General features: G+C 38.4%; 1 protein-coding gene across 5 annotated transcripts; it reads left to right on the forward strand.

Annotated features, from left to right (window-relative positions):
* On the forward strand, nt 1-26,718 carry HNRNPR (heterogeneous nuclear ribonucleoprotein R). Of its 5 annotated transcripts, none has more exons than XM_052810940.1 (11): nt 1-156; nt 6,596-6,761; nt 9,057-9,175; nt 9,603-9,710; nt 10,419-10,532; nt 17,722-17,898; nt 20,587-20,722; nt 21,822-22,027; nt 22,799-22,948; nt 25,122-25,243; nt 25,430-26,718. In XM_052810940.1, the coding sequence occupies exons 1-11, from the start codon at nt 82-84 to the stop codon at nt 26,040-26,042; spliced, it is 1,986 nt and encodes a 661-aa protein (XP_052666900.1). In that variant the 5' UTR covers nt 1-81; the 3' UTR covers nt 26,043-26,718. The 5 variants fall into 5 exon arrangements, with proteins under 5 accessions (XP_052666900.1, XP_052666899.1, XP_052666902.1 ...); XM_052810939.1 differs by having other exon boundaries at nt 4-156; nt 6,593-6,761; XM_052810938.1 differs by having other exon boundaries at nt 18-156; nt 6,575-6,761.
* Nucleotides 26,719-26,821: the final 103 nt, after the last annotated feature.

Genomic DNA, 26,821 nt, shown 5'->3' on the forward strand with positions numbered 1-26,821 from the left:
GAGTTCCTGAGTGGGTGAAGCAGTGGTCCCTGGAAACAGTTCCGGGAAACCCCGCGTGTTGCCGGGGTCGCGCCGCCGTCCATGAGGAGAAGGAGGAGCGCGCGCCATTTGCCGTCGCTGCTTGGGCCCGAGCTGCGCCGCGCAGGCCCCGCTCCGGTGAGTCCCCGGGGGGCGCCGGGGGGCCGCCTCGCGCGGAGGTGGGGGGGGCGGGGTGCGGCGCGGGCTCCGCGGCCGGGGGGGGGGGGGGGGGGGCGCGCGCGAGGGCTCCCGCGTAGGCCCTGCGGCGGGGCGGGTGGCTGTGGGGCTCCGGGTAGGCCCAGCGCTGGCGGAGGCGGGCCCGGGGCGCTCGCGCCGCGCAGGAGAGCGAGGCGGGGGCGTCGCTGGGCGCCGGCCGCGGCCCGGCCGCTCCGCTAGGCCGGGGCGGGCGGGCCGGCCGCGCGCGGGAGCTGGCGGCGGGGAGCGGCCCGGGGGCGGGCCCTGCGGCCTGGCGGCGGGGAGGGCGGCGCGGCCGCGGGCTGGGGCTGCCCCCCGCTCCGCCCGGCCCTGCGGGTGAGGCTTGCAGGCGGCGGGGGGCCGGGATGCGCTCTTCTCGCGGTGCCGCCGCGAGGGGTAGCGGCGGAGCGTCCGGTGCGCGGGGGTCGGGTCCCTCCTCGGTCCCCGTCCCCGCGCCACGGAGCCGCGATGCCGTCGCCGCTCTGGCGCCCTGGGAGGCAGCGGCCGCTGCCCGGCCCGCGCTGCGGTACGCCTGCGGGGGCTGAGGAAAGCTTCCCGCAGAAAACGCGTCGCTGTCGTAGCGCGCTCTGAAATTCTGCGTGGCGCGTATCGCGATAGAGCCGGCTGTGGGGAGGGAGAACTGCACTGCACCGGTTCGCGCTTCACACTCCGGTTGACAGAGTGACGCTTGTCAGATGCTCCGAAGGAGTTCTCCAGAATTCTGTTGCTAAGACGTTGTTTTTCTTAAATGGCCTTTTAGCAGGTCTTCAGAAGTTCTGCTTAAATACATCATTATTACTCTTATTTATAAAATAAGGCTGTAGTTACTGGGTCTTAGCGGCCTTGTTATGTGTCAGTTTTTGAATGTGGCTAACTATGTACTTAAGCTATGCTGGACTGCTCTTTTTGAAAAAGTTGCTTGGATTCCCTTTCCCCCACATACTACACTAAAGGATCCCACCAGCAGTTTGTGCTGCAAAGGATGTTAATAATGCTCATGAAGCTGTTTTTTTGTTTGGTTTTTTTTCCTCTTCTTTACACTTTGTCTGACACTGAATTTTTTACATGTCTCCTAAAAGTAAAGGTAATCCAACCAGAATTCTGCATCTTGCAGTGTAATTTTCTTTTTTTACCTATCCAAACCGTGGTGTTTGCAAACTAGCAGAGTCTGCTTGATAATTTTGTATCCCAGAAACTGTATTTCCCATGAGTACTTAATGTCCTTACCTCTCAGTTTTTCTGTCTAGATGTGAACACTGTTGGAATAATATTTGAGCCTCCTGCTAACACTCAACTTACTAGTTTTGTCTAAAAAAGCAGTACTCCCTGCTTTCTTAGGCAAAGATCTGAAAAATTCTTTGAGGATAAATTTGTCAGAACAAAGCTCATTTTTGTTGAAGTGTTGCTTTGGACTGGAGTGCCACAAATGTTGGTCTGTACAACCGAAACAACCAGAGGAGCTATGAATGGCCAACTCCAGTTAGAAACGAGCATGTACAGACTTTGTAGTTCAGGTTAGCAAAATGTAGTAGCTGCTGATGCAGTCAGTGTTGTATTTTGGTGGCACTGATGTGCACCTTGCTAACCTGTTGTGGTAAAGTCATCTCCCAATGACGCTTGTGTAGATACTGAAGCATAGTTTCTGTATGGGCAGTGCTAGTCTCTTGCTTAGCAGCATGATGGAGGTTCTCAGATTTTTTCATTCCATGGGGTTGTGGAGTGGGAAAGGCTGAGAACTCTGTGCTGGAGGGATGAGGGTGCTAACTATACTTTGTTGTAGATAGTCTGCCACTGAAATGCTGGTATGGAAACCTGGCTAATGTGTAAAGGTCTTCAGGGTGTGATAACTTTGAAACAAGTCTTCTTGTAATTCATGCTAATAAACATGTAGTATATCATAATTAAGCTATTAAAATGTACCTTCTGTGATTGAATAAGCCATGGTACAAAAGAAGTGGCTATAATGCCTTCATGTAAAAGGGGTGTGCCAGTAATGTTTGTGAACAAGTGAGGCTTTAATAAAGCCCCAGTTCAGTCTTTTAATGTAAGTTCTTATCTTCCCCTCGCTCATGTGTTTCTTATCTTCCTGTTTTGACAAGAACCTTCTTGAAGTGTAAGGCATAACTGTAGGGACTACACTTGTTTTCTTGTGGTTCATTAAAAAAAACCAACCACAAAACAAACAAAAAAACCCCTCAAAAACTTCCCCTCAATGCTGTTTTTAATATGGTATAACTTACATGCTTGACACAGGTAATATATTGGATAGAAGGAATAGTAACATAAGCAAGTTGAATGACCATGGTGTGGAGTTTTTAGGTATGAATTAGTTATACTTGCTGTGCACCTGAGCTAAACAAGCTTAGTTCCTACGTGAAATCAAAAGTTACATAGCAGAAGGCTGAAAACAGTATTGATGTATAATCACTGTGAAGTTGGTTATGGTAGTTTGAGATATTGTCCCTTTGCCAGAAATTGCCATTCCTTCTCATTTAAGCTGTTACTAAGCATGTTTTGAGTTAACTAGACTGTGAATTTATAATTAATTGGATGGAGTTATACTTAGATAGTCTGTGGGTGGCAACCTCTGTTAGAGGCATGGTATAAAATACAGGGAATAGTAACATCATGGCTGTTTAACCAGTGACTGTCAGATTGAGGCTGAGATCAAGTTTCTGTTTTCAGCATGCCATACGCTATCAGGCTCAGTTGTGTGTTAATTTTTTTTTCTAGGAAAACTACTATTTGAGCCATTTGAGTTACTGAACATGAAAAAGAAGGTTGTTTCTGGGTAATTTAGAAGCACCTGTAGCTTTAACCGCCTACTAGTCATATGATTAGAGCTTAAAAAAGGGACTAGTCACTTTGCAAATTACTCTTTTGAGATGCAGGAGTTCTAGGTGAAAGATAGTGGATGGCTAAAAACATGTTTTATTTCATGAAGTATTCATGGTCTTCAGAAAAACGTTGCTGGCAACAACAGTGTGAAGTTTGAAACAAGACAATCCTCCCCTTCCCCGTACACACAGTTCTGAGGCGGTAAAGCTAGGTAACCTCTCGGGTACCAGTGGAAATTCTCCTTGCCTGTGTAAAGTTGCCCCCAATGTGTATTTATTACTGCTGCTCATTTGGTAAGCACGTTTTTGTGGACACTGTTTTAAATTCATCCATTTCTGCATGTTTTAAAAACAAATACATATGCCACACATACTAATATACATAATCCTTTACTTACAATCCACACTTAAAATCTTTTTGATTCAACCAGTCTCCCTCTTTCCTAGATATTTGAGTTACTTAATGCAGATGAAAAACTCTTGAGTGCGTGTGGGTGCTCTTCTCTGTGGCCCAGCCTGTCATAGGCTGAGTCACGTGGACACACTGCGCATGCAAATGTAGATATCGCTCCTCTTTAATATGCTTTTAATATTTTCTTAGAGGAGAACAAAAGTGCTAATAAAATCATAGTGTGTTTTCCTTACTGATAAACTTCAGTTAAAAAATATTTTTCTTGATAGCTACATCTAGTTGATGTTATCTAGAGGGAGAGCTAAATGATCTTTTTCAGCTATGACTTTCACCCACATATCTCTGCTGAACTCAAAGTGCAGATTCAGTATTGTAAGAGATGTAGTTTTGCTTGTTGGTGATCATTCAGGAAGAAAAGTCAGTCTAATCTTAGATTTCAGGCCAAGCCTGAAAAGCCAGCAGGGAATCTCTACTATAACTGTGAAAAGAAATATATTTCTTCTGGATGCTGTCGAGACCTGAATATTTTGACAGCTATGTCACTTCAAAATTTTCCAGAGTAAATTTCTTTAAGAAAGTCTTTTAAATTAAGTTTGTGTGACAGGAAATAGCTAAGATTTGAACACCCAAACTGAACTTTTTTGGGTGGTGAATGTGCACTGCATTTGACTTAAGTTCTTTATGAGGATACTAATTATTAAGTAAAAATAAACCATACAGCTAGTGAGTTAAGATGCTGAGACTTAATTTACATTGTCTAAAAGCCTACTTAAAAAAGCATTTGATCAACTGTGGTGCTGTGTAGTAATCTGATACTTAGGGGTTAGATATTGCTCCACACACTGGTGTGCGTTTGTGATAAAGGTAGATACCTTTTCATGCCGTTAGGCTGCAAATCTTGCCTGTCAGGAGTTACTGAACTGCAGATGAGTTTCTGCCTCAACACAGAATAGCTGTCAACATTTTGTTCAGTTAGGCAACACTGAGAACAGTGCTAAACTTCTGCGTATGCGGCATTTGAAAGCTGATCTGGGTTCACAAAAAAAAATGTCCAGGAGCATCACCATAAGCCATTAAAGTTTAGGTACTTGTAGTTGTTTTAAATAACTTTTCCGTTTTTATGTATTGGCTTAGCCTCACAGTTCTTGGTGGTGGGTTTTGTTTTTTGCTGTGTACAGAGAAGACAATATATGTGTAACTCTTTTGAGATGCAGGAGTTCTAGGTGAAAGATATAAGGCAGTAAAAAGGTGAACACAAAAATAACCCCCTCCATGTATCTCTTTTGTGTATATCATCCTATGCATTTTTGAGAAGAGGGATTGAGAATGATACTGTACCTAAAGCACTTTAAGCTTAACTAAGCACCCTCTGCCCTGCCCTGCACTGTTTCAAATTTGAGATCTTGCAGAGGCTATCTAGCAAGCAGACATCTAGCTGATTTGTTTTCCGTAATGTTTGTAACCTATAGAAACTTCACGTTCAGTTAGTATTTTGAGAGTTCAGTTAATACCTGTAATAATAGGTAAGCAGTGTTGTAGTCTTCAGGTAGCATTTTTTTTCTTCTGTAATTAGCCATAGTCACGGTTGCTTTTAAGTAAACTGAATGGGTTAGAAAGCAGTTCCTCTTCATCAAGTAACAGAATGTGTGTGTGTACATTTATATGTGCTATGTAGCTACAGAAAACTTCCTTTCTTTTCCTCACTAATTGCATAAAGAAGTGGCATCTGACAGAGAAGCAATGTGAGGCTGCATTACATCTCTCTAAAATTGCCCTTCAAGTCAAGACAGCTTTAGTAAAATCATTACTTTTCTGTCTGAAGAAAAATGATTATTTTTTTTCATTGCTCAAGCTTGCAAATCTTCATAGGATATCTTACGAAAAGTTCATGAGCTGTAGTCTAGAAGGGATGGGTATACAAGTGACTGTTAGAGGTGTGGTTATGTTTGGAGACTCGTTTTGCAGCATAGTAAATAGCTTGAGGCTTCAGCGTTTTTAAAAAAAAAACAACTGTTCTTGAATCATCTTCATACCTGTATTCCAGTACTTAATTGCATTGCTCTGACCATGCTGCATATGTCTATCTGGTTATCATTTCACTGCTGATCATCGACTTCTTCCCTATCTTTTAAAGCCCAAGGCTCATTTCATTTCTGAACTTAACAGCTGATCATCCTAATGTTCTCTGCTGGGTAGTTGAATTGTCTCTTGTCAGCCTTTTTATTTGAGACTACTAAATATCAGCTGGCTGGCTAATTGAGAAATTGAAACTGTTTTTAATGAATTTGGCAAAGCCCACTGGAATTGTCTGAGACTATAGTTGTGCATTTTTCAGTGCGCATATTTGGAATCAGTTTGTTAATTCTGAAAGCAAGTCTTTTTATTAATGTAAGAACTGAAGATGCTGCAGTCATGGCTTCCTTTTAAACCAATAAATTATATATTATAAAAAAAGTAGCTGTGATTTGTAGAGCTCCTATTTGAGTAAAACCGAAAGCGTGGAAACAGTTCAGTTGCAGCTTCAAATCATAATGTGCATTAGAGTGCAATTTTTCTCTTTCTATCCTTACTGAGTTCTGACAGTGTTGTGAGAAAGTATTTGGCTAGTCTTATGCAGCATGTTGGGTTTGAAGGAAGACATGGCAACAAGCCAAGAAAGTGAAAATTAGCAAACAAGTATTGACATTTTTATACATTACGCTACCCTGCAGGGTTATGTGTTCACTACATTTTAAACAATTGTTTTAAAAGTAGAGGAATGGGAAATGAAAATAGCACTAGCTCTTCTGATTCTTCGTTGAAGGATGTTATTATTGTATCCCCGTACATTCTAGCTGCTATGGTAACCAGTTAACTTACTGACAATCAGCAGATAAAGTTTAGACATCGTTATGTACATGAAGTACATTTTTAAAAAAATTATGTAAATTCTTCCATGTACATTTTCCACAGTATTAAGGGTTGTACTTTCTTTTGAAACTTAGATCAGCTGCATCCAAAAAGTATTAAATAAAACTTTTTATACAGGTCATTTGCAGCATGTATACAAATTAGTTTAGATAAATCATGCATTGTCCTACAAACTAGTTATTTCTGGCTTATTGTAATATAGCTCCTGAATTTTTTCCAGCAGCATAATAAAATGGCTAATCAGGTGAATGGTAATGCGGTACAGTTAAAAGAAGAGGAAGAACCAATGGATACTTCCAGTGTAACTCACACAGAACACTACAAGACACTGATAGAGGCAGGCCTCCCACAGAAGGTGGCAGAGAGACTTGATGAAATATTTCAGACAGGTATAATATGCATTTCTTGTTTCTGATTGGTTATGAAAGTGAGGGCATACCATTTTCAAATTTTTATAGATTAAGGTTTAAAAATTCATTGTTTTTGATCTGTGTAGCTCTGAATGTTTTGCTACTTTGACTTCCCTAAAGGCAAATTGGGTTTGACATTGACTAATTACTTGACACATCCTTAGTGTTGTATGTGATATCTTAGTTGCTTTAGGGCACAGAGCACTAGTTTCTTAGATGTCAAATAAAGATGTATGTTTGAGCATACTAAACTGTACATTTTTTTTTTTTTTCTTCAATCCGAATCATCATTTTGCTTTTACTTTTCTACTGTCAACTCCTCACAGTGGTTCTTAAACACTCAGAAGCTGGATAGGTGACTTAGCAAGGGAAGCTACTAGCTTGTCTTGCCTGGGACTACATTTGAATTGAGTCTGCCTGTGGATTTTTTGTTCTCTCTAGTTCTGAGTGGACAGTTTAATCCATGTTGGTTATTACACTGAAATGTTCAGTTTGACATTAACCGCTTTTCAACAAAGTTGAGGACTAAGCTATCTAGCAAATCGAGTAATACCTTGCTGGTAGCAAGTGCTCTCTGCAACTTCTAGAGAGGTTTCTTTATATACAAAGGTTTTTCTATTTTGTTTTTGTAACCCCCTTATTTTGTCCTATAGACAGAGGCTTCCTTTTCCTCTTTAGAGTGTGTTCTGTGAACAGATTTACAAGAAGCAGTAGAACTGCTCTGTGTGCTGATCTTGAATGCCTTGGTGGCAAGATGACAGTTTTTGTTGAAAAGAGTCAAAATTCCACTGATCAAGTGAAGGCAGTTCAAAAACAATACCTGACCAATCTTCAGTATGATACTCTGGCTCACGCGGGTGATGTCTTTTGGAAGTCATTCACAGTGAGCTTTCATCAAGCCTTTACCAGCTTTTATTGGCTTTAGACATGCACTTTCTAACTGTGGGTCACGATGATGTGCACTTGATGGTTTGAGAGAAGGTGTAAATGCCTGGGCAGAGGAACTTGTGGGGCTCTAACGTGTTGCAGTTAGGCTGTGTTGTGAGGAGTTCTCAAGGGATTTAAAAGCTTTTCAGCCCAGAACCTGACTATCTAGTATAATTCCACTGCATGAGTAACCTGAAAACATTTAATCACACTTCCTTAATGCCACTGAAGATGTTTGCATTGTGCAGGGGTTTGTCAGTGAAGCAAACTACTTTTGACACCCGAGCTAAATTTGGGGTTGAATTTAGGGATTTTTAATCTGCTGAGGTCTTACATGAAAGATACAGGTGCCTTCCAATATGCAGGATCACTTCTGAAATGTAGTCCTTGGGCTTGGCACTACTGTGCATTTTTGAAATCAAGTAGCAGTTAAATAATCTGTGTATTTTGGAGATCAAGCTGTTGCAAAGTGTGTGGAGTTCTTGGTATCTGTCCTAAATTTTGCTGTGTCGTTTAAAAAGTGCAAATCTCAAAATCTATACTTCTCATGCTCCACAGCTTATGCAAATGCATTACAAAAGTAAAGAAATAACCTGTAAAGATTCTTAAAAAAGAAGTGCTTCAGAACTGGTCCAGTGTTTCTTGGGGGAGTCTGTACCTGTGAAATTAACATTAGCCTTTTCGGATACATAGCAGGGCTCGAAATAATACCTTTTTGAATTCTGGCTCTTGGAACTGCATAGAGCAACAAAATGAGTTTAAAAAGAATAATTTAGACATATAGGTAGCCCACTGATTTTTGCTTTTTGAAGCTGGAGGAAAGAGTGAACAAACCATTCTACTTCCTAATATTTTGTGGGGTAGAGCTTCATAAGTATTTGTTCATCAGTTAAGTAGCTCCTTTTCCAGGTACAATAGGATACCTGTAATGTTCAAGTCAGCTTACTCTAGAACAGCTCCATTCAAGAGAATTGTGAAGCTTAAAACGAAAGACAAACAAACAAAATCCAAATTATTAGAAGTGAGCCAGAGTTCATTGTTTCAAACCCTGGTGTGTAATACTGCTTTTATGCAGCAGATTGGCTTCCTGAATGTTAGAAAACTGTTTACACATGGGGTATAATCTTGCACATCAGTTAGTGCTTAGGTATATACATTTTAATTTAACTTTTTTCATTGTTGTACTCATGTTCTTTCATATACTTGTGTAGGAATATGTAATTATATTAAATGTATAATTCTGTTGCTATGGAACGTAACTTTTTGACTTTAAAAGCAAACTGCATAGTTCTTAGTTTGTATGAAATTCAATAGAAAACCTGTAACTTCTTTATCTTTAACTTTTAGGGTTGGTAGCTTATGTCGATCTTGATGAAAGAGCAATTGATGCTCTTAGGGAATTTAATGAAGAAGGAGCCCTCTCTGTATTACAGCAGTTTAAAGAAAGTGACCTGTCGCATGTACAGGTAAGGTGAGAGCTCCAGGAGTCTGAGCACATAAGTATAAATAGTGTTCTGGCACTATTGGCAGGAGAGTTGTAACTTAGAAATTCTTTGATGTTGCTGTGTTCTTATATTTCAAATCCAAATCACAAGCCTGTTAAAAATTGCCTTATATGTGTAGGTATTTGAGTGCAAAGCAAAAGCTCCCAGATAATAAAAATGAGCGTGCAATTGAGAAAATAAGGTAAAAATACTATCTGGAATCTGATGATTTTTTCAGTCTGACAAGTTTGTTCAATTACTTGTTATATTTTTGTAAAGGATTCTTTTGACATTTTTGTTTATTGCATTGGCTTGGTATAGTGACCTCACGGTGTGGAGTGTAAGATTCGGTGGATTCCCAGGGCTTGTCATACACACAATTGAATTATTTTGTAAATTGTATCTACAGAACAAAAGTGCATTTTTATGTGGAGTTATGAAGACCTACAGGCAAAGAGAGAAACAAGGCAGCAAAGTACAGGAATCAACGAAGGGACCAGATGAAGCAAAGATTAAGGTAACATTTAGAAAATACTGATTACCCTGTAGTACCTGGTATATTACCTGTACACAGACTGAAGTAATTTTGGATGTCCTTAAAAAGTATCAATACTACCTGGATAACTATATTTACACTTGGCTTTAAAGAAATGTACACATGATAGAGATTCAAAAGAGGGAGTGCTTGTTTGAAATGCAGATATTCCTGATGACACAATTGCCAAAAATGCATGAACTTAGTGTTATGTAAGGTCTATGAAAACATTGATATCTATTTAAGAATTGTCTTAGTTGTCCTTTTATCTTAAGCTTTTACGCACTTGTAAAATTACTTTGAGACTGACTGGGTATTTCAGCAAGATATTAGTATATTAAGTAACTCTTCTGTTGTGCAAACACCTAAGTACAGAGTGGGTGAAAAGAATTGTCTGGTGTTCTGGAGTTCTTGGGGTACTACATACAGAATGGAAAATAAGGGAAAAGAAAAATTAGTTCTTTCCAGTGACCTTGTAGTGTAAAACAAATGTTGCTGTTTGAGGTGGTGTCTTTTAAACCTCCAAAATAATGGGGGTTTTTTGTAGGTTCTGTCTGTCTATATATGCCTTGTTATCAAATGTGGCAAGGAGCAGATAAGCAAATGCTTATCTTGGGACGCTTTTTTATTATTCTTTATATTTTAACCCACTATCCTCCCCCATGTAGCTAATGTGACGGGTTTTTACAGGCTTTGCTAGAGAGGACTGGCTACACTTTGGATGTAACTACAGGACAGAGGAAGTATGGGGGCCCTCCTCCAGATACTGTATATTCTGGTGTTCAGCCTGGTATTGGAACAGAGGTTAGTATATACAGACGAATCTGACTGTTATTTTGTGTGTTTGTGCAAACTGATAAATAAGAAATCCTTGAAAATAAACTATATTACAAGTGAAAGTTTCAAGTATTGTAGAGGAAAGCATTCTTCTATGTGTGTCTTAGTCTTTCTTATCTCTCAGTATTCTGCAAAAGACAGGATAATAGGGAAAAAGCAGGTGTAATATACTAGGAAAGACTATGTAAAATTTCTTAAAATGTAAAATAGATCATTAAATTGTCAGACTTCATGGTCCACCCTAGAGCTTATGGTACATCACTTAAAAAGTGACCAATGTAGGTATTAGCTATATAGATAGGTAAAAGTGTGACTCAAAGGTACTTGATTCTGTTTACAACATAAATGGTATTTAAGTGACAGTAGCAAAGTTTATTTAATGCAAAGTGCTGAAAGTGAAAAAGACTTGTGTATTGTATAAAGATACTCACAGAGTTTTGAAGAGGACAACTGAGATTAGTAATTATTAAGGAATTTTGTTTGCTTTTGTTTCAGTCTACCTGAAAACATCCTTGAATGCTTGCATGGACTGACAGTGAAAGTACTGCACTGAAAGAGTCCATGTAGCTTGTTTTCTTTTGTAAATTTTTGCATTTCTGCATTCAGAAAGGTGGCTTAAAAGTTGTTTACCAACTTAGTAGTGTTGCCAGGGTGATTATATGATGGTATATAGTTTTATTTAATTGCACCATGCTTCACTGACATTAGGAAACGTTTCTTTACTGAGAGGGTGGTCAAACACTGGAACAGGCTTCTTGGAGCAGTGGTTGATGCCCCAAGCCTGTCGGTGTTTAAGAGGCATTTGGACGATGCCCTTAATAACATGCTTTAGCTTCTGGTCAGCCCTGAAGTGATCAGGCAGTTGGACTAGATGATTGTTGTAGTTCCCTTTGAACTGAACTGTTCTATTCATGACTGAAAATACTTGACTCATCTTAAGTATTTTGTCCTATCGGTGATGGTACCCGTGAAGTTGGCTGTGCTTTAATACTATTAAGAGTATGTTTTTATACTTTTAAGTTTCCTGAAGCTTGCTAGAATGGGTAACTTGTGGAAACTCCCTTAAGATAAGAACATAAATGCTTCTGCCATGAATCCAGCATTAGAGGCTGTAACAATACCTACCCAACTACTTATAGAAACCATACCTCTAACAAATTAATTTATTGCTGGCATTTTCTGGGATTTAAAGACTAATTATTGCTTTAGACATGCTGCTTGGTTTGACTGGCTGAGATGCTGAACACCTTGCTGAAACTGGTATATGCTCTATTAAATTTAGTCTTTAGCTCTTGCTGTTGAGCTCTGAGGCATAGTAATCAACAACTTAAACATGATCTTATGATCTGGTAGACTGGGCAGAGTGTGTTTGAACACAAGTGACTGGAGATTATTGTGGCACTTTTTTTTCCCAAAGTGAGGTGAGTGTGTTTGGTTTTTGTTTTTGGTTTTTTTGTTCGTTTGTTTGTTTTTTCTTTAAGCTTTTGAGAACCATTTCTCTTTTGTCCACAACAGTTCTGGTTATATAGGAATGTAAATGCCTCTTTTCTAATACTGTGGGTAAAAATATGAAAAAACACAAGATGTATCCCTTTGGATTGCAGCAGTGTATCTTTTGTGTTTGAAACTTACTTAAATACTGAAGCTCTCAGCTTGTGCCAGCTCAGGTATGTTGATGCCAGAGCTGTCATTGATGTCAGTAATGGCAAACTTCTGTTTTTTAAGGATACCCAAGTACTGTTACTGATTTCAAGAAGATATGTACTATGTGGAGTTTTTTCCCTGAAGATGTATCAGATGTTTCTGCTGTAAATATTTGTACACCAACTAATGTGTCTTTTTAAAACATAAAGTGGAATTCATTACATGTTAACTGCAGCTTTAACTCTCTTTCAATATGTACTTGAACATCGTGCAGTAAAACTACAGTATTGATATGTAATCTTATGGATGTTCAGCATGTTGAACATTCACAAATTGCCATAGTGAACACTTTGCTGAAAGGATTATGTGGGTGAAACTGTCCAATGTATTTTTTTTCAAGTGGGTGGGCTTTAAGAGCAGCTGGACCTTTTTGGAATGTAATTCTTTAATAAAGACAAAGTAGTTACAGCTGTGCAGAAGCTTGGAGGAGAAAATAATTGCAATAGGTTTTGATATTAAACTTGAGTATTCATTTTATTTAAGGATTTGCTCCTCCCATGTAAAGCATTTTGCTCATAGTGAGGTCACATGATGTTGATGCTTGGAGATGTTTATGGGAGTGTTTATTGGGTAAGAATGGAAACAATTATTTGGGTGTTTCCTCCTCACACTGGCTTTGTCGTTTGCATCTGCAGACATTGATAACTGCTTATCCTCAAGGGGCTTGTACAGTGTTCCTTTGTTTTGATTAAAATTTCTAAGGTCTTTTTCTCTGCCTTTTCTTACTCCCTGTTACACCAGCTGTTCTTTTTAAAGTTAAAGATGGTCGGAAGAGTTTTAAAGAATTTTTTTTATATATCTATATCTATATATTTTTTTTTTTTGTCCCCTGAAGGACAAAGTCTAGTCAGTAAGCATATGTGGAAATTCGAGGTCATGTTTGAACTTGTGCATCTTGCTAGCAAGCTATGAGCAAACTTCAGTTTGGTTATGAAAATGCTTGAGCTGTGTATTTCCTCACTTACCTATTCTGCAAGGTTTTGGTCTCTAGCAGGTTGTTTTGTAGTTTATTCTAAACACTCTGAACGCTTTTAATTGCACTGTTGTGACTAGTCTTTGATAGAGGAGTTCTTTTGGAGATTCTTCTATAAACCACCAGATTAGATTTAAGAAAATGGTCAATTTCTTGAACGTCTTTCAGCTTATAGATTAGTTTTGTACCCTTTGAGATGCTGAAGCTTTTGTGTATGCTGTCAAGAAGATGCTTAAAAGGGTCACAGTAAGGATGATTTCTAAAGGGAATATTCATATTCCATGAAGAAAAATAAATTCCTTGGCAGGGGGAAATGATTAGAATGGGTCCTTGAACTGGAAGACAGTAACTGATGATTTGCATAACTTCTCAAGCTCTGCTTAAGTATGCTTGCTCTATGCTAATTGTAGTTTATCATTTTACTAAAGTGTATACGCAAGCAATGCTGAAAAAAGAATTTTTTTTGTATTCTTAAATTCCTTTTTTTTTCCTACACAAAACTACTTTAAGTTGTCTAATTGTGGTTTAAAATAAACCAGTTGCTCAGCAACATTGGAGGACGCATAGGCAGTAGTAACATCTACATAGCAATTTCAGTAACTTCTGAAATTAAGTGCAGACAAGACAAGGAAAGACAAGGTTATAAATATTTCATTAAATTCAGTCACAGCAAGGAGGAGTTTAAGTGTATGGGGAGCAAAAGGAATTTAGTCCTAAGTCCACTACTAGTCAGGCATGATGAAGCTTGCATGCAAACAAGACAAGCATTCAGTGTTTCAGTTGGATAATGCTGGATGGTAAATCCAACATCATATCTGTAGTGTCTGCATTTGTGTGTAATATCTAATGAAGTTGAGCTGTATTTGCTGAACAGGTTAAAATACATATTTTTCACTCCTATCTTCAGTCTGGTGACTGAGGAGCTTTTAGTTGTTAAATTGAGGAAAATTGAAGGATCTTTTTTTTTTTTTTTTTTTCTTCAGAGGAGGGAAAAAAAAATACCTGACATGCCTATGGCCTGTCCAGACTGTTAGACCAAAAATTGAGGTGGTGACTGGTGTGGTACTTGATTTCCATCTTTCACCTCTTGGTGTAAATTAATATAGTACCGTTTAAGGCATGATTTGAAGAACAGAAGGCTTCATTGGTAACTGTAAAATACCAGCCCTTTACCCCACTGTAATAGAGATGGGGGAAAGCACTTTTCAAAATTAGCACAGTGCAGCTAGCATGAAGAAAGTTATTGACTTAAGTCTGTACTGATTGCTGGATTGGTTTCAGTTTTATTGAGGGGTCTCCAGGTAAAGTAAGTTCTACTCCTAAAGTTTTGAGAGACTTCTATTTCAGTGTTTTTCAGTGATGTGAAATAAAAACTTGAAAATTCTGTAAATAGACCATTTGCCCATGATGTGCTCAGATGATGTGCAAGCTTAGATATCTATGTAACAGTTTAGACTATAAAATGGAGGAATTGCTACATGTCCTTTTCAGAGCTGAGATTTATTGGATAAGTATATGATAAACATCATCTCTGAATGTCGTTATCAAGAATGCAGAATTACTTTTAGCTCTGTGAATGGTAAGTTGGTATTGCATCTGCTCCTCTGTGGGTGCATGGTCAGAATTTGTAATAAAAAGTCAGAGAAAGTTTGTGAGGCTAACTTGCAATCTGGAAAACGTTATGTTACTGAAGATGTTGGGGCAATTTAAACTGCTTTTGTCCATAATAAATTGAATGGGAAGAATCAGATACTGTAATAACTCTAACTTAAGAAGCAATGGTATAATAAACTCAGCAGGAGTTGAACTAGACAAAGCTTGTGTTGGATTTAATACACAAATGGAATGTTGCTTTTGTACTGGAAGAACCGTGGGGGTTCAAAGGTTTTTGCATTGTGTCAGAATTTTTTTCCACTTCCACTTTTTTTTTTTTTTTTTAAATGAAGATTGTAGATTTGGATGAGATGAAGCAGTCATGCGGCCTATGTTAATTAACACTTTAAATCTGACATTTAGGACAGATTGACTGCAAAGCACATGAAAAACACTATTGGAAGGAGAGAGGTTTTGAAGAAGCTCTTGCAATGCTGCAGTACACTTCTATTAGCTTGTGATGACAACAGAAGAGGCTCAGTTGTTGAAATAACTGAAGGATGCATCATCTAGAGTGCAGAAGTGGATTGCACCCCCAATAATGCTCTCTAAAGTTGTTCATGAAACTGAAATTGAATTTTTCCTAGTTAAGGCTTTTCATAATTCATCTTCTAAAACAGTAATAAGGAAGAAGTAAAATGGAGTACTTCGTACAGGTTCTTTAGGAAGCAAAACTGGAAAGAGTAAGTCTAATGGTCAGCAATTCCAACAAAGGCCCAGAAGTGATGCGGTTGCATCCTACCTACTCAAGATCTCTTATATTGTTTCACTGATTATGCCAGTTTCCAAAGTTTTTCCACAGTGCTCTTGTTGTGGAACTAAAAAATGAAATAAGACATCCGATATTTACATTATTTTTTATTTCAGCAACTTTATTCAAGCTTATTAACATATCTAAAAAAAGTTATTGCAGATGTTTCTTCTGTCCCTTGCAAGATGTTCACCTGGTGTTTGTCACGTCTAATATTGATCTTGTAGTTCATTAACATATTAAGTTTACAGGCTCAAAGCAAATTCACTTAGATGCGAATTACTCCCACAGAGTTATCTAGTCCTTCCAGTATAGATGGAAGTTACTCTAGAATATAGGTCAGATATGAATGTATTCAAATTAAATCCTTAATTCTGTTTCTCATACTAGCTCCTAGAGTGTATTACCTGAACTGAACTGTAGTAGCAGTCTTGTGGAATTGTCGGTGGTCTAAAGTTTATAGAGAGTGAGCCGAAGAGACTGGACAGAAAGAAGGAAACGGAAGCTTTCAGGATGGTAAATCTTTGGTAAATAGCTGGAAAAGTAGACTTTGTTTGTATTTGGATTAGGGTTTTTTCTTCTCCTCAAGTCTTCTGTTCTGGTGTGTCACCTTCAGTTTCAGCTGGAAATGGTGGCATATGAAACAGAATTTAATGCAGACTTTTTACATTTGATTGACTTAAAACCAGTTACAGTTTGTGGACAGTTCAGCTGACAGTTTCACTGTCTTAGTAGCAAGTTGTCTTGTGCATTTCCATGATGGTATCAGTTTTTTTGTCTTTAAAACTGCACATGGATTTTAGAATGAAATGTTCTGGGTAATGACAATGGAAATACCTATCTGTAGGGGTTTCTAAGCTTTTTGGGGAGACGGGGGCAGGGAAGGCCTGTTGGCTCTGCCATTAAAGTTTCGCTCAGTATGATAAATCAGTTCCTTTTTTTCCCCAGTAGCAAATAAATCATAGTTGGCATTCACACTGAACTGAGAGAGGCTAAGCTAAGTGAAAGAAATGTTCTGGAAACTGAATTTCAGGAATATCTGTATAACATACAGAAACATCTGAAGGTTCTAGTTTTCCTTTGGAGGAAAATAATTTGTGTTCCACATTTTCAAAATCAGAGTCATCATGCTGTCCTCACGAGGTTGTTCATATCAATGCTTGCATGAACATTCTGAGTGTCTTCAGTGTTGGAATTATCGGCTAAGCCTTCATTGCCAGATGTGACTACAGCAAGGCCTTACCTTGATGGAAAAGGTTGACAAATCCTAGCTTTTTTTGCTACAAAAAAATATTTGAAACTAAAATAAATAGAATTTGATCTTAATGGGAGTTTGGAATATTTTGCTAGTATTAGCAATTCAGAGATTTTGAGAATTCAGAGGAGAGCTGCAGTGATTAAAAAATTGGGGAGGGAAGCTTTCTAGGGAGACCTCAGCTGAAGAGATTGAACTCCTTAACAAAACTTTACCAAAGTTTATTGTCATTCTATTTAAGGAACAAAAATGAGGACTGCAGATTTTCTCAGACAAGTACTAAAACATTCAGTTGGTGGAAGCTGAAACAAACACAGACAAGAAATAAGATTACGGTATATATTAAAAGTAGAAAATGTGCATTGGGCGATTTAAGGATTTTTGTAGATTTTTTTTTTTCTGTCTCTGTAGCTTTCTAATGAAGATTGAGTTACAAAATGATTTGAAAATACTGCAAGAGCAAGGAAGTGCTTGGCCTGCATTAATATAGGATACCCGACTAGATAGTCTTGTAAGGTCTTTGTTTTTAATTGCCAAAATTACAACCAGGTAAGAAATGTTTACCTCTTCAGTGGTGGAAATTTACAGCCTCTTCAATATAAATAACAAAACCAGGTTTTCCATATATAAAACCTGGTACTAACAGTGGGACATTTAGAAGACTTAGTAGGACATACAATAACATTGGCTGCAGTGATGGCTACAGTGTTTCTGCTGTGATGGTTTATGCTTCAATGTACTCCTTTCTCAGGAACTTTCAAGTATTAAGTGAGTTTGGATTTCTGAAAAAGCTTTGTTTAAGCGTCTTCTTCATTTTTAGGTTTTTGTTGGTAAGATTCCCCGAGACTTGTATGAAGATGAATTGGTACCACTCTTTGAGAAAGCTGGTCCAATTTGGGATCTGCGCCTCATGATGGATCCTCTTTCTGGTCAAAACAGAGGTTACGCTTTCATTACCTTTTGTAGTAAAGATGCAGCACAGGAAGCAGTCAAACTGGTGAGTAACTTATTTTCAGACTGGATGAGATAATGTAAACAGCAGGCACGTTGGTAATCTTTTAGATAATGAAGTCTTTGAAGTGTTTCATTAAAGCATGCATTGACAGACTCAAAATTTTACTTTCTTAAAAATTGCCTTCTGATTTGATTTAGTATATACAAATAATGTTCTACTTTTAGAACTGTAGTCTGCTATAGCCTACTGCAGTCTGCTAGCGTACTTGGGTGATTATAGTAAGAGCTTACTTGATTACGACTGGAAAATATATTCTTTAAGCTTCGCTGTGTTTAAGTTTTATCACCCTTCCTACTATAAAGAGCTAATTAGAGATGTTTTGTTTTGCTGCTGCTGGTGTGGATGAGGTCTCTGACTTGGTGCTCTTTTTGGTTCACGGTGGCCTTTAGTTCTTTCCAATGGCAGTCATGCAGTCCGCTCACTATATGGAAACCTAACTTGGCCTGCATCTAGACAGTTTGGCACAGGACACAGAGCAATCCATAGAGAATTAAAATGAGAGACAGCAGTCTGATTGGGGCCCTGGTTCATTTGGCCTTGCCTCTGCCTGAGAAGAGGAAGTAGAATTAGAAAGATCAATGTGTATCTCACAAGATTTTGGACATGGCTCTGAAATACTGCTTGTACTTTGAACCAAAACAGGTGAAATGCTTTATCTCATTTGCCTTAGCAGAATTCAGCTGATCCTGTATGAAGAAGATGGTGGTGGTAGGGAACTTAAACATCTAGTTAAGCTGGGGGAAGGGGAAAAAACCCCCAAACAACAATGAAACCTAGAGAAACTTAAGAACTGCTTCTGATGCATTGTAAAGGCTTCAGAAGGAGTTGTTGCTTCCAAATGTTCCAGTTTTTGTTCCCTCAAATTTTTTCATGTATTTAGAAATAGTCACAGTTGTTATGTTAGGCCCTTCCAGGGCTGGGAATTGCATGTCCCTGCTTAGGCTTTTTCCTTTCTAGAACCCACTTGGATGTTTCCTGAAGGAGATGCACAAAATATGTTTTTTTGCAATTGATTGCTTCTGGGTTTCAGTGTTTGAAGATGGTGGATATGAGTTACTGTCACTTACGAAGGAAAAATTGTTTTGAAACTTCTTTTTTTGACCGAGTTGAAGGTGCTCAGAGTTGTTACTTTAAATTTTTACTGATTGAGGGAGATGAAAGGGAAAACGCTGAAGTGACAGTAGATGTAACAAATGATGTGCCACTGGTGGAAGACTGGCCTCCATACCCTGGATATTGCACCAAATAAGTGAATTTGTGTGAATATATTCCTTAAGTCCTATATCTGGATTCCCTTCCCTTCCCTCTTCCACCCTACTATTATCTGGAAATGTGGCCAGGCTTATATTTAGGTGAAATGTTTTCCACAGACTACTGGGGGAAAGGAAAATGGGACAGACACATGCTAAATTTTGGAGCTAATTAAACCTTGATAGCAAAGTGAGGTTCTTTCAGAAAACAAACTTGAAATTTTGAAGTCTTGGTTTCTGTACACCAGGTGGGCCTTCTGCTTGTGTTTGCAGGTACCAGGGATCGGGAATGGGATTGATTGCATGTAAAATGGCTTTGTAAGATAAGATATAATTTGAAAAGCGGATTCAGATTAAGTTCATGGCACTGGAACACAAATTTTTATTGTGTTGTGAATCACTGTTGTACATGAAGCAAAATTCTGAAATGTTTTTGTCCTCCTTAAAGTGATCTTGTTTGATAGCTTATGGTACCTTAACATTATTCTAGTTCTTGAACATGAAGGTTACTGAAGGTATTGCTCTGTCATCTGTATGGCTATGTCTCAGCTAGGGTAAAAATGGCTGAAAACTTGCTTTTAAAGGGTTGGACGAGGTTTTCAGAAGCTGGCTGATGATCAAACATCCATCCTCTTAGGCCGTGTTTGAAAATCGTACCTAAAACAAAGATGATGTCTATCTTGAATTCTTACTTTTTTTTTTTTTTTAAAGGTTGAACTCTTGTACCTTTAAAGACCTGTCAGGAGTGTTGGTGTTCAGAGTAATCCAACTGTGGGGACAAGCATGAAGCAGCAGGCTAACTTTTTTTAATGGGAAGTTTTAAAACTTAACAGTAAAATTTATAGAGTCCTGGCATTTACAAGGTCCAAGAAATCCCTGTTGTGGGAGGTGGTGGTGGTGGGAACAAGGTCACACACTGATTCACACTTTTGAGTATCTCACAGCAAATATGTTCAGTGTTTAAAAGCTATCAAAGTGAAGTGGAAGAACTCATAGTATCTATAATGCTATGTATTTGCTTATTAATAACAGCCCCAATGACTGACATTGAGTCCCAGCACAGGAAGCAGTCACCAGTTGTCTAGGAAGATCTTTCAAGTTTAAGATAAACAGTAGGTGAATGAATTTACCCCATGCAATTTGTATGTTACACATTGTTCCTTGTGCATCAGTTTCTTTGTAGCTTTCTATTCAGCAGAACTTCAGAAGTTTCTATGGAAAACCTAAGCTCGGCAATGTTTTTCCAAGTGAATGCTGACCCAAATACTGCAGTTCTAGTAATTCTCTTGCAATGCAGATTAAATATGCTACGTGTAAAAATAGCAGATCATGAAGAAAATAGATGATTCTATGATTTTGGGGGATCTTTTTATCCATATTATTGTGGATAAAGCAAATGAATGGCTTTTTATTTTCTCAGTGTGACAACTATGAAATCCGTCCTGGGAAGCACCTTGGAGTATGCATCTCCGTGGCAAACAACAGGTTATTTGTTGGGTCAATTCCAAAGAACAAGACTAAGGAAAACATATTGGAAGAGTTCAGTAAAGTCACAGGTAAGACCTCCTTAATGAGTTTTTCACAGTGATCCTATTCAGTCTCTCTGTTTTGTAGGTCTAGTTACTTGACAGATGCGTTCAGCTATCATTTAAATTATTTCCAAGTTGGATTCCAAGTTTGTTTCTGGTATAAATTTTATGTATCAAATATATTTTATGGTGGAGTGTAAAGGGACTAGTGTCTTTTTTACTGATTGTTAAATGAATGATGTTGTAGGTTTACAATTTGAGATGGATACAGCACAAATGAACTCAGAAAAAAGTGAAGGTCCTAATTCTATATTACCTGTTCTAGCTTCCTGTTGAAAGCTCTGTATTTGTAACTATCTACAGTAGATTCTGCTTTCACAACTGAGAAATTTTTGGGGAGTCTCAAACAGATGTAATGTTGAGGAATGATGGGGAGGAGGGAATACTAGATCAGTTTAGAGGCAATGATACTGTAGAAATAGTTAATGACAGATTAATTTCTGTCCCAGTTCTTCAGTGTTGTTCCCAGTATATGCAGCAAGTAGGAAGAAAAGAAGTCAGTTCATCACTGCAAGGATGCTTCTGCTTTAAATAAGAGATTGAGATCTTGATTGCCTGGTCTTGTTCCTGTAGGAGAGTTTTAACCTACTGCTTCTTTTTTAGGATTGCTATTTATAAGTACTTCAGGGAAGTGGTGAAAGCAGAAGGTGAATACTCGTTTAGTTGTCTCTTCTCTTTTTGGAGAGATGTGAAAGAAATTCTTTCCAGCTTCCCCTCGAGGCAGGGAAGATGCCACGTCTTAATGCTGACTGCTTTAAAATGTAAAAATTGTAACACAAAATATAGAAAAACTAACACTGTGTGAACTGTTCAGGTTGATGTTTTGCAGGGCCTAATTGTGAGGTAAGTTTGTTCAGGAGAATTTCACCTGCTAGGTGACCTGTTTCTGGGTAAATTGGATGGATATCTGTTATTTGTTTTGCTTTTCTTATGCTCCCTCCCCCTTTCAGGTGTTAAATTCAAAGGCTGTGTATTACAAAAAACAAGTGAAGGCATTTTAGAGTAAACTCTAGGTTTTTTTTTTTTCTTTCCTTTTGAAGCTTAATACTAAAGACGTGTTTTTCAGAGGGTTTGGTGGATGTAATCTTGTATCATCAACCTGATGATAAGAAGAAGAATCGAGGTTTCTGCTTCTTGGAATATGAGGATCACAAGTCAGCAGCACAAGCTCGCCGCCGCCTGATGAGTGGGAAAGTAAAAGTCTGGGGAAATGTTGTGACAGTGGAATGGGCTGATCCAGTAGAGGAACCTGATCCAGAAGTCATGGCAAAGGTAAATTAAAACTTAACTGGATGTTCTTGTGCTTTGGGAGGAATTTCTTTATGCTATAGTGACCAAGATTTGCTCCAGCTGAGCAGTGCTAGTTTTGAGGCACAAAAAGCAGTTAGAGGGCATTTGCATAGTAAGCCATGTGAACTGGCATGGTCTGAGCACTGCAGATTAGTTGCCATTTTAAGACATTGGGAACATGCTGTTTTAACCTACTGTTCACATTTAAACTAGTAGTGTACAGTGTTACCCTGCTGGATTGGCACATCAGTCTGTTCATTATCTGCTTCTGCTGATAATGAATGCTAGGTGGGTATTTTATAAAACTATTTTCCAGAGTGAGATGAAGGTGAAGTTCAGGGTAGGGAATGACATGCTCTTTATCCCCGTGTTTTGGGATAACTCTTTGCTGCTCTTGAGGCCTATTATGAAAATTTTACTGGGATTTGTAGCATCCCAGAAGCAGAAAATCAAAGCTGGATATTCTTCTGGTCATGGAAGGGAACTGTGGAAGGAGAGAAGTTGTAGAAACTTCATACAGGTAGCTACAAGGCTTTTTTTTTTTTTTTTTTTGTTGGTTGGTTGGTTTTTTGGTTGTGTGGGGGTTTGTTTTTTTGTTTTTTTTTTTCTTTTTTTGAAACAGGTACAGAATTTACAAGGTTACCCAAAATTTCTTAAGGCAGAGAAGGAGGGAATAACATCTTACTAGTTTGTTAGTTCCCATTGAGGTTTGACTTTTAAAGATTACAGCTTTCATTCTTATTTTTTCACCAGGTGAAAGTTTTATTTGTAAGAAACTTGGCCACTACTGTGACAGAAGAAATCCTTGAGAAATCCTTTTCTGAATTTGGAAAGCTGGAAAGAGTAAAGAAGTTGAAGGATTATGCTTTTGTTCATTTTGAGGACAGAGGTGCAGCAGTAAAGGTAGGTTGATTATTCTTTCCTAGCTAAATTGATGTGAGCAGTTTATTTTTGTACAAATGGTTTTAAGAAATTCTACAGTAAATATCTAGATAAGACGATTTGTACAGCCCATTTAATAAGGTTCCCATTGTGAGAATTTTAACACTAATGATTTTGTTCCTATGATTTCAGTAGCTAGGAGGATGTGAAACTTGCAGATGTAGCAAGTTAACAAGTAGACTGGAAAAGAGGTATAGACCAATGCAGGAGAGTTTAGAGAAGAAGGAAAAAAAAAAAAAAATCAACCTAGACAATTTTTCTGAGGAAACACTGTCAGAAGGTATCAGTTGTCTCTCAAAGACCCCTATTTAAAGGCTCTGTGTAGTTTTGGAGTGACAAAAGTATTGAATAGAAATTGCAAGGTAATTAAAAAAATGCCTTGTGAAGGGGAGGAGAATGGCACTAGCAACTCCCTTAATGCATTAGCTATTTTTAACTCTATGTGCTCCTTAGAAGGTTTCTTTTAAATGACTTCTTAAACATCGGAGGTCACTATTGTAAGCTTCAAAGGTGTCTTCCTTTGTATCTAAGAGCAGTTGAGAAGATCATTAATATCTGCTGTTTGTACTTCAGTGGGTTGAATTCTATAGAAATTACTCCATCTGTGTTTTAAATCCACAGTTTATGGGAGGAAATGCTTTGCACCTGGGAGTCTTGAGCAAGTATACTGTATGTGGTATTTGTGGCTACATAGACAGTTCAAAGGCTCTTTACTCATCCTTTATTAATAATTTTATAACCATTTAATCGCTTACAATTTTCCTACCCACCAAAATAGGGTTTAGAATACTCTTGAGTTTGGCTTTAGGATGACTGTCACTCATATTTAATGAAGTTGAAGTCAGTTTGGATAGGTTTAGACCATGTCCAAGAGAAGGTAGGAGATTGTTGACAGAAAGGGTAAGTCTGCAACACCTCCTGACATGTTTTACTATAGTATGTCTTTAAACACGCTCCAGTCCCTTCCCAGTAGACCGTACTTCTAAATGCTCTGTTAGATTTGAGCAACTGAAAACTTGTAGCAGATGAGAAAAGATAGATCAAATGCAGTACAGCAGAGCATATCTAATGCTCATCTTCTCTGAAACAAGTTGGAATACTACCACATCTGCCCCATGTGACTGATTTATGGCCATTAAATTGGTTTATGAATTTTGAGATATTTTTGTGTATGGGCGCGTTGTTTTTTAATGAAAGCATTATGGTATTAATGTGCGGAATGCATGGAATTGGCTCATTGATTCCAGTGTCTACTTAGTTGCATACCTCCTTTAAAATAAATTTTCATGATCTCTAATGTTTTTGGGGCGTGTAGCTGTACAGACATGTAAAGCCTTTGTTAATGCAAATATTAATACCCAGAAATGTTAAACGCAAAGCACATAATGCCAGGTAAAGAACTGTGGGGTGTAGTTCTAATCATGCTTTGTCTATGTATATTAAGTTCTTTTTGTGCATGCATTTGATAATTAATGCACTACTTTTCTGGAGGAAAAAATTCTTGGAAAAATTTTGGGAAAATTTTCTTGGAAAAATTCTGGAGGAAAAGTTTTCTTGCCTCACTTGGTGAGATCACCAAGTTTCAGTGGTTTGTTTTTTGGTTTTTTTTTTCTTCTTCCCCTTAAGTATGCGTCCTCAGAAATACTTTATTTCCTCAGAGGCACTCATGTAGCACATTCAACTAGCTATGAAGCACAAAAAAAAATACTGGTTTTTTTGTGTGCGTGCGCTCTACGTGGCTTACAAGTACAGTGAGTGTTCATGTCAGTGTGAATAGTGAGAACTTCTGTCAATGTATTTCCGAAACATTTCTAGGGGATGTAGGAACATAAAAAGGGATGGTGTTATGTCTGATTTTTTAAAAAATAATGCTCAATATGTTTTAATCCCATTCTTTTACCTTAAGATACAAAGAGAATTTTTTTTTTTTTTTCAAATGCTGCTTCACTGTAACTGGGAATAAAGTGGGACTTGAAAGAATGATACGTAACTTTCTGTTTAAGTAACACAGAAATGAAGCACATGGCATAGTTCTGCCTGGAGCAGTCTAACCATCTGGTTTCTTTCAGTAAGTTTTAGTTTCCTTTTGAATGGAAACAAATTTTCAGATGTTTCTCTTCTAATTTTTGTACAGGCTATGAATGAAATGAATGGGAAAGAGATAGAAGGGGAAGAAATTGAAATAGTGTTAGCAAAGCCACCGGATAAGAAAAGGAAAGAACGTCAGGCTGCCAGACAGGCTTCCAGAAGTACTGCGTGAGTGTTCATTCTTCACTACTGTAATACTGCAGAATGAAGTTCTGCTGTAAAATATGAGCTAGTTTGGAGAAAAATCATTTAGGTTCTTCTATGTTATGTATTGTTAATCAACAAGGGGAAATTTATACTTTATTTTGGGAGACTTTTGAAGATAAATAATTGCATGTTTCTTTTTCTTAATAGGTATGAAGACTATTATTACTACCCTCCACCTCGCATGCCACCTCCTATTAGAGGCAGAGGCCGTGGAGGGAGAGGTGGATATGGCTATCCCCCAGATTACTATGGCTATGAAGATTATTATGATGATTATTATGGTTATGACTATCATGACTACCGTGGTGGCTATGAAGATCCCTATTATGGCTATGACGATGGCTATGCTATAAGAGGAAGAGGAGGAGGAGGAAGGGGTGGGAGAGGTGCCCCTCCACCACCTAGGGGGCGGGGAGCACCACCACCAAGAGGTAGAGCTGGATATTCACAGAGGGGGGCACCCATGGGACCGCCAAGAGGAGCCAGGGGTGGGAGAGGGGGTCCTGCACAGCAGCAGAGAGGACGCGGTGCTCGTGGAGCCAGGGGCAACCGTGGGGGCAACGTAGGAGGCAAGAGAAAGGCAGATGGGTACAACCAGCCTGATTCCAAGCGCCGTCAGACCAACAACCAGCAGAACTGGGGCTCCCAACCCATCGCTCAACAGCCGCTCCAGCAAGGTGGTGACTATGCCGGTAACTATGGTTACAATAATGACAACCAGGAATTTTATCAGGATACTTATGGGCAACAGTGGAAGTAGACAAGTGAGGAGGGATTGAGAATATTGGAAACATAGAATTGGCTATAGCTCTACATCCTTCAAAACAAAATTGGCTTAATGTTTCATCCTTCAGTAGCGATTGGCTGCCATTTGTATTGGGCTGAAGAATCACTCTATTGTGTATATACTCGAGTCTCTTAGTTTTCTTTTTTCATAAACGCACTTGGACATTACTGGGCTTGCAGAATTCCTGAACTCCATATGGGGTTTCAATGCTTTTATCATTTTAGGCTTCATTTTAGCAGTTTAAAAGCAGGAATGGCACACTGTTCAATCATGATTTTGCAGAACCTCTGGTTTTGGACAGTTTCCTTTTTTTTTTTTTTTTTTTTTTTGGATTTGGGATAGACTACATAGGAGTATGCTGTACATAAAAGTAAAAGCTAGTGCTTTGTCTTAGTAGTTTTAAGAAATTACAACAAATTAAGTTTTCTTGTATTGAAAATAACATGATTGTATGTTTTGCATTCCTAGAAGTAGGTTAACTGTGTTTTTAAATTGTTATAACTTCACACCTTTTTGAAAATCTGCCCTACAAAATTTGTTTGGCTTAAAACGTCAAAGCCGTGGCAATTTGTTCCTTGATGTGATTGTATTTCCAATTTCTTGTTCATGTAAGATTTCAATAAAACTCAAAAATCTATTCAAAACATTACCTATTTCAAATTCAATTGTGTCCTAAAACATTATTTCATTGGTAATTCTTGTGAAAAACACTGTTTTCAAAGTATAACTGCCTATGTGAGTGATCAAATTCA

This window comes from Harpia harpyja, chromosome 16 (genome assembly GCF_026419915.1).
Source record: "Harpia harpyja isolate bHarHar1 chromosome 16, bHarHar1 primary haplotype, whole genome shotgun sequence".
Taxonomy (NCBI): domain Eukaryota; kingdom Metazoa; phylum Chordata; class Aves; order Accipitriformes; family Accipitridae; genus Harpia; species Harpia harpyja.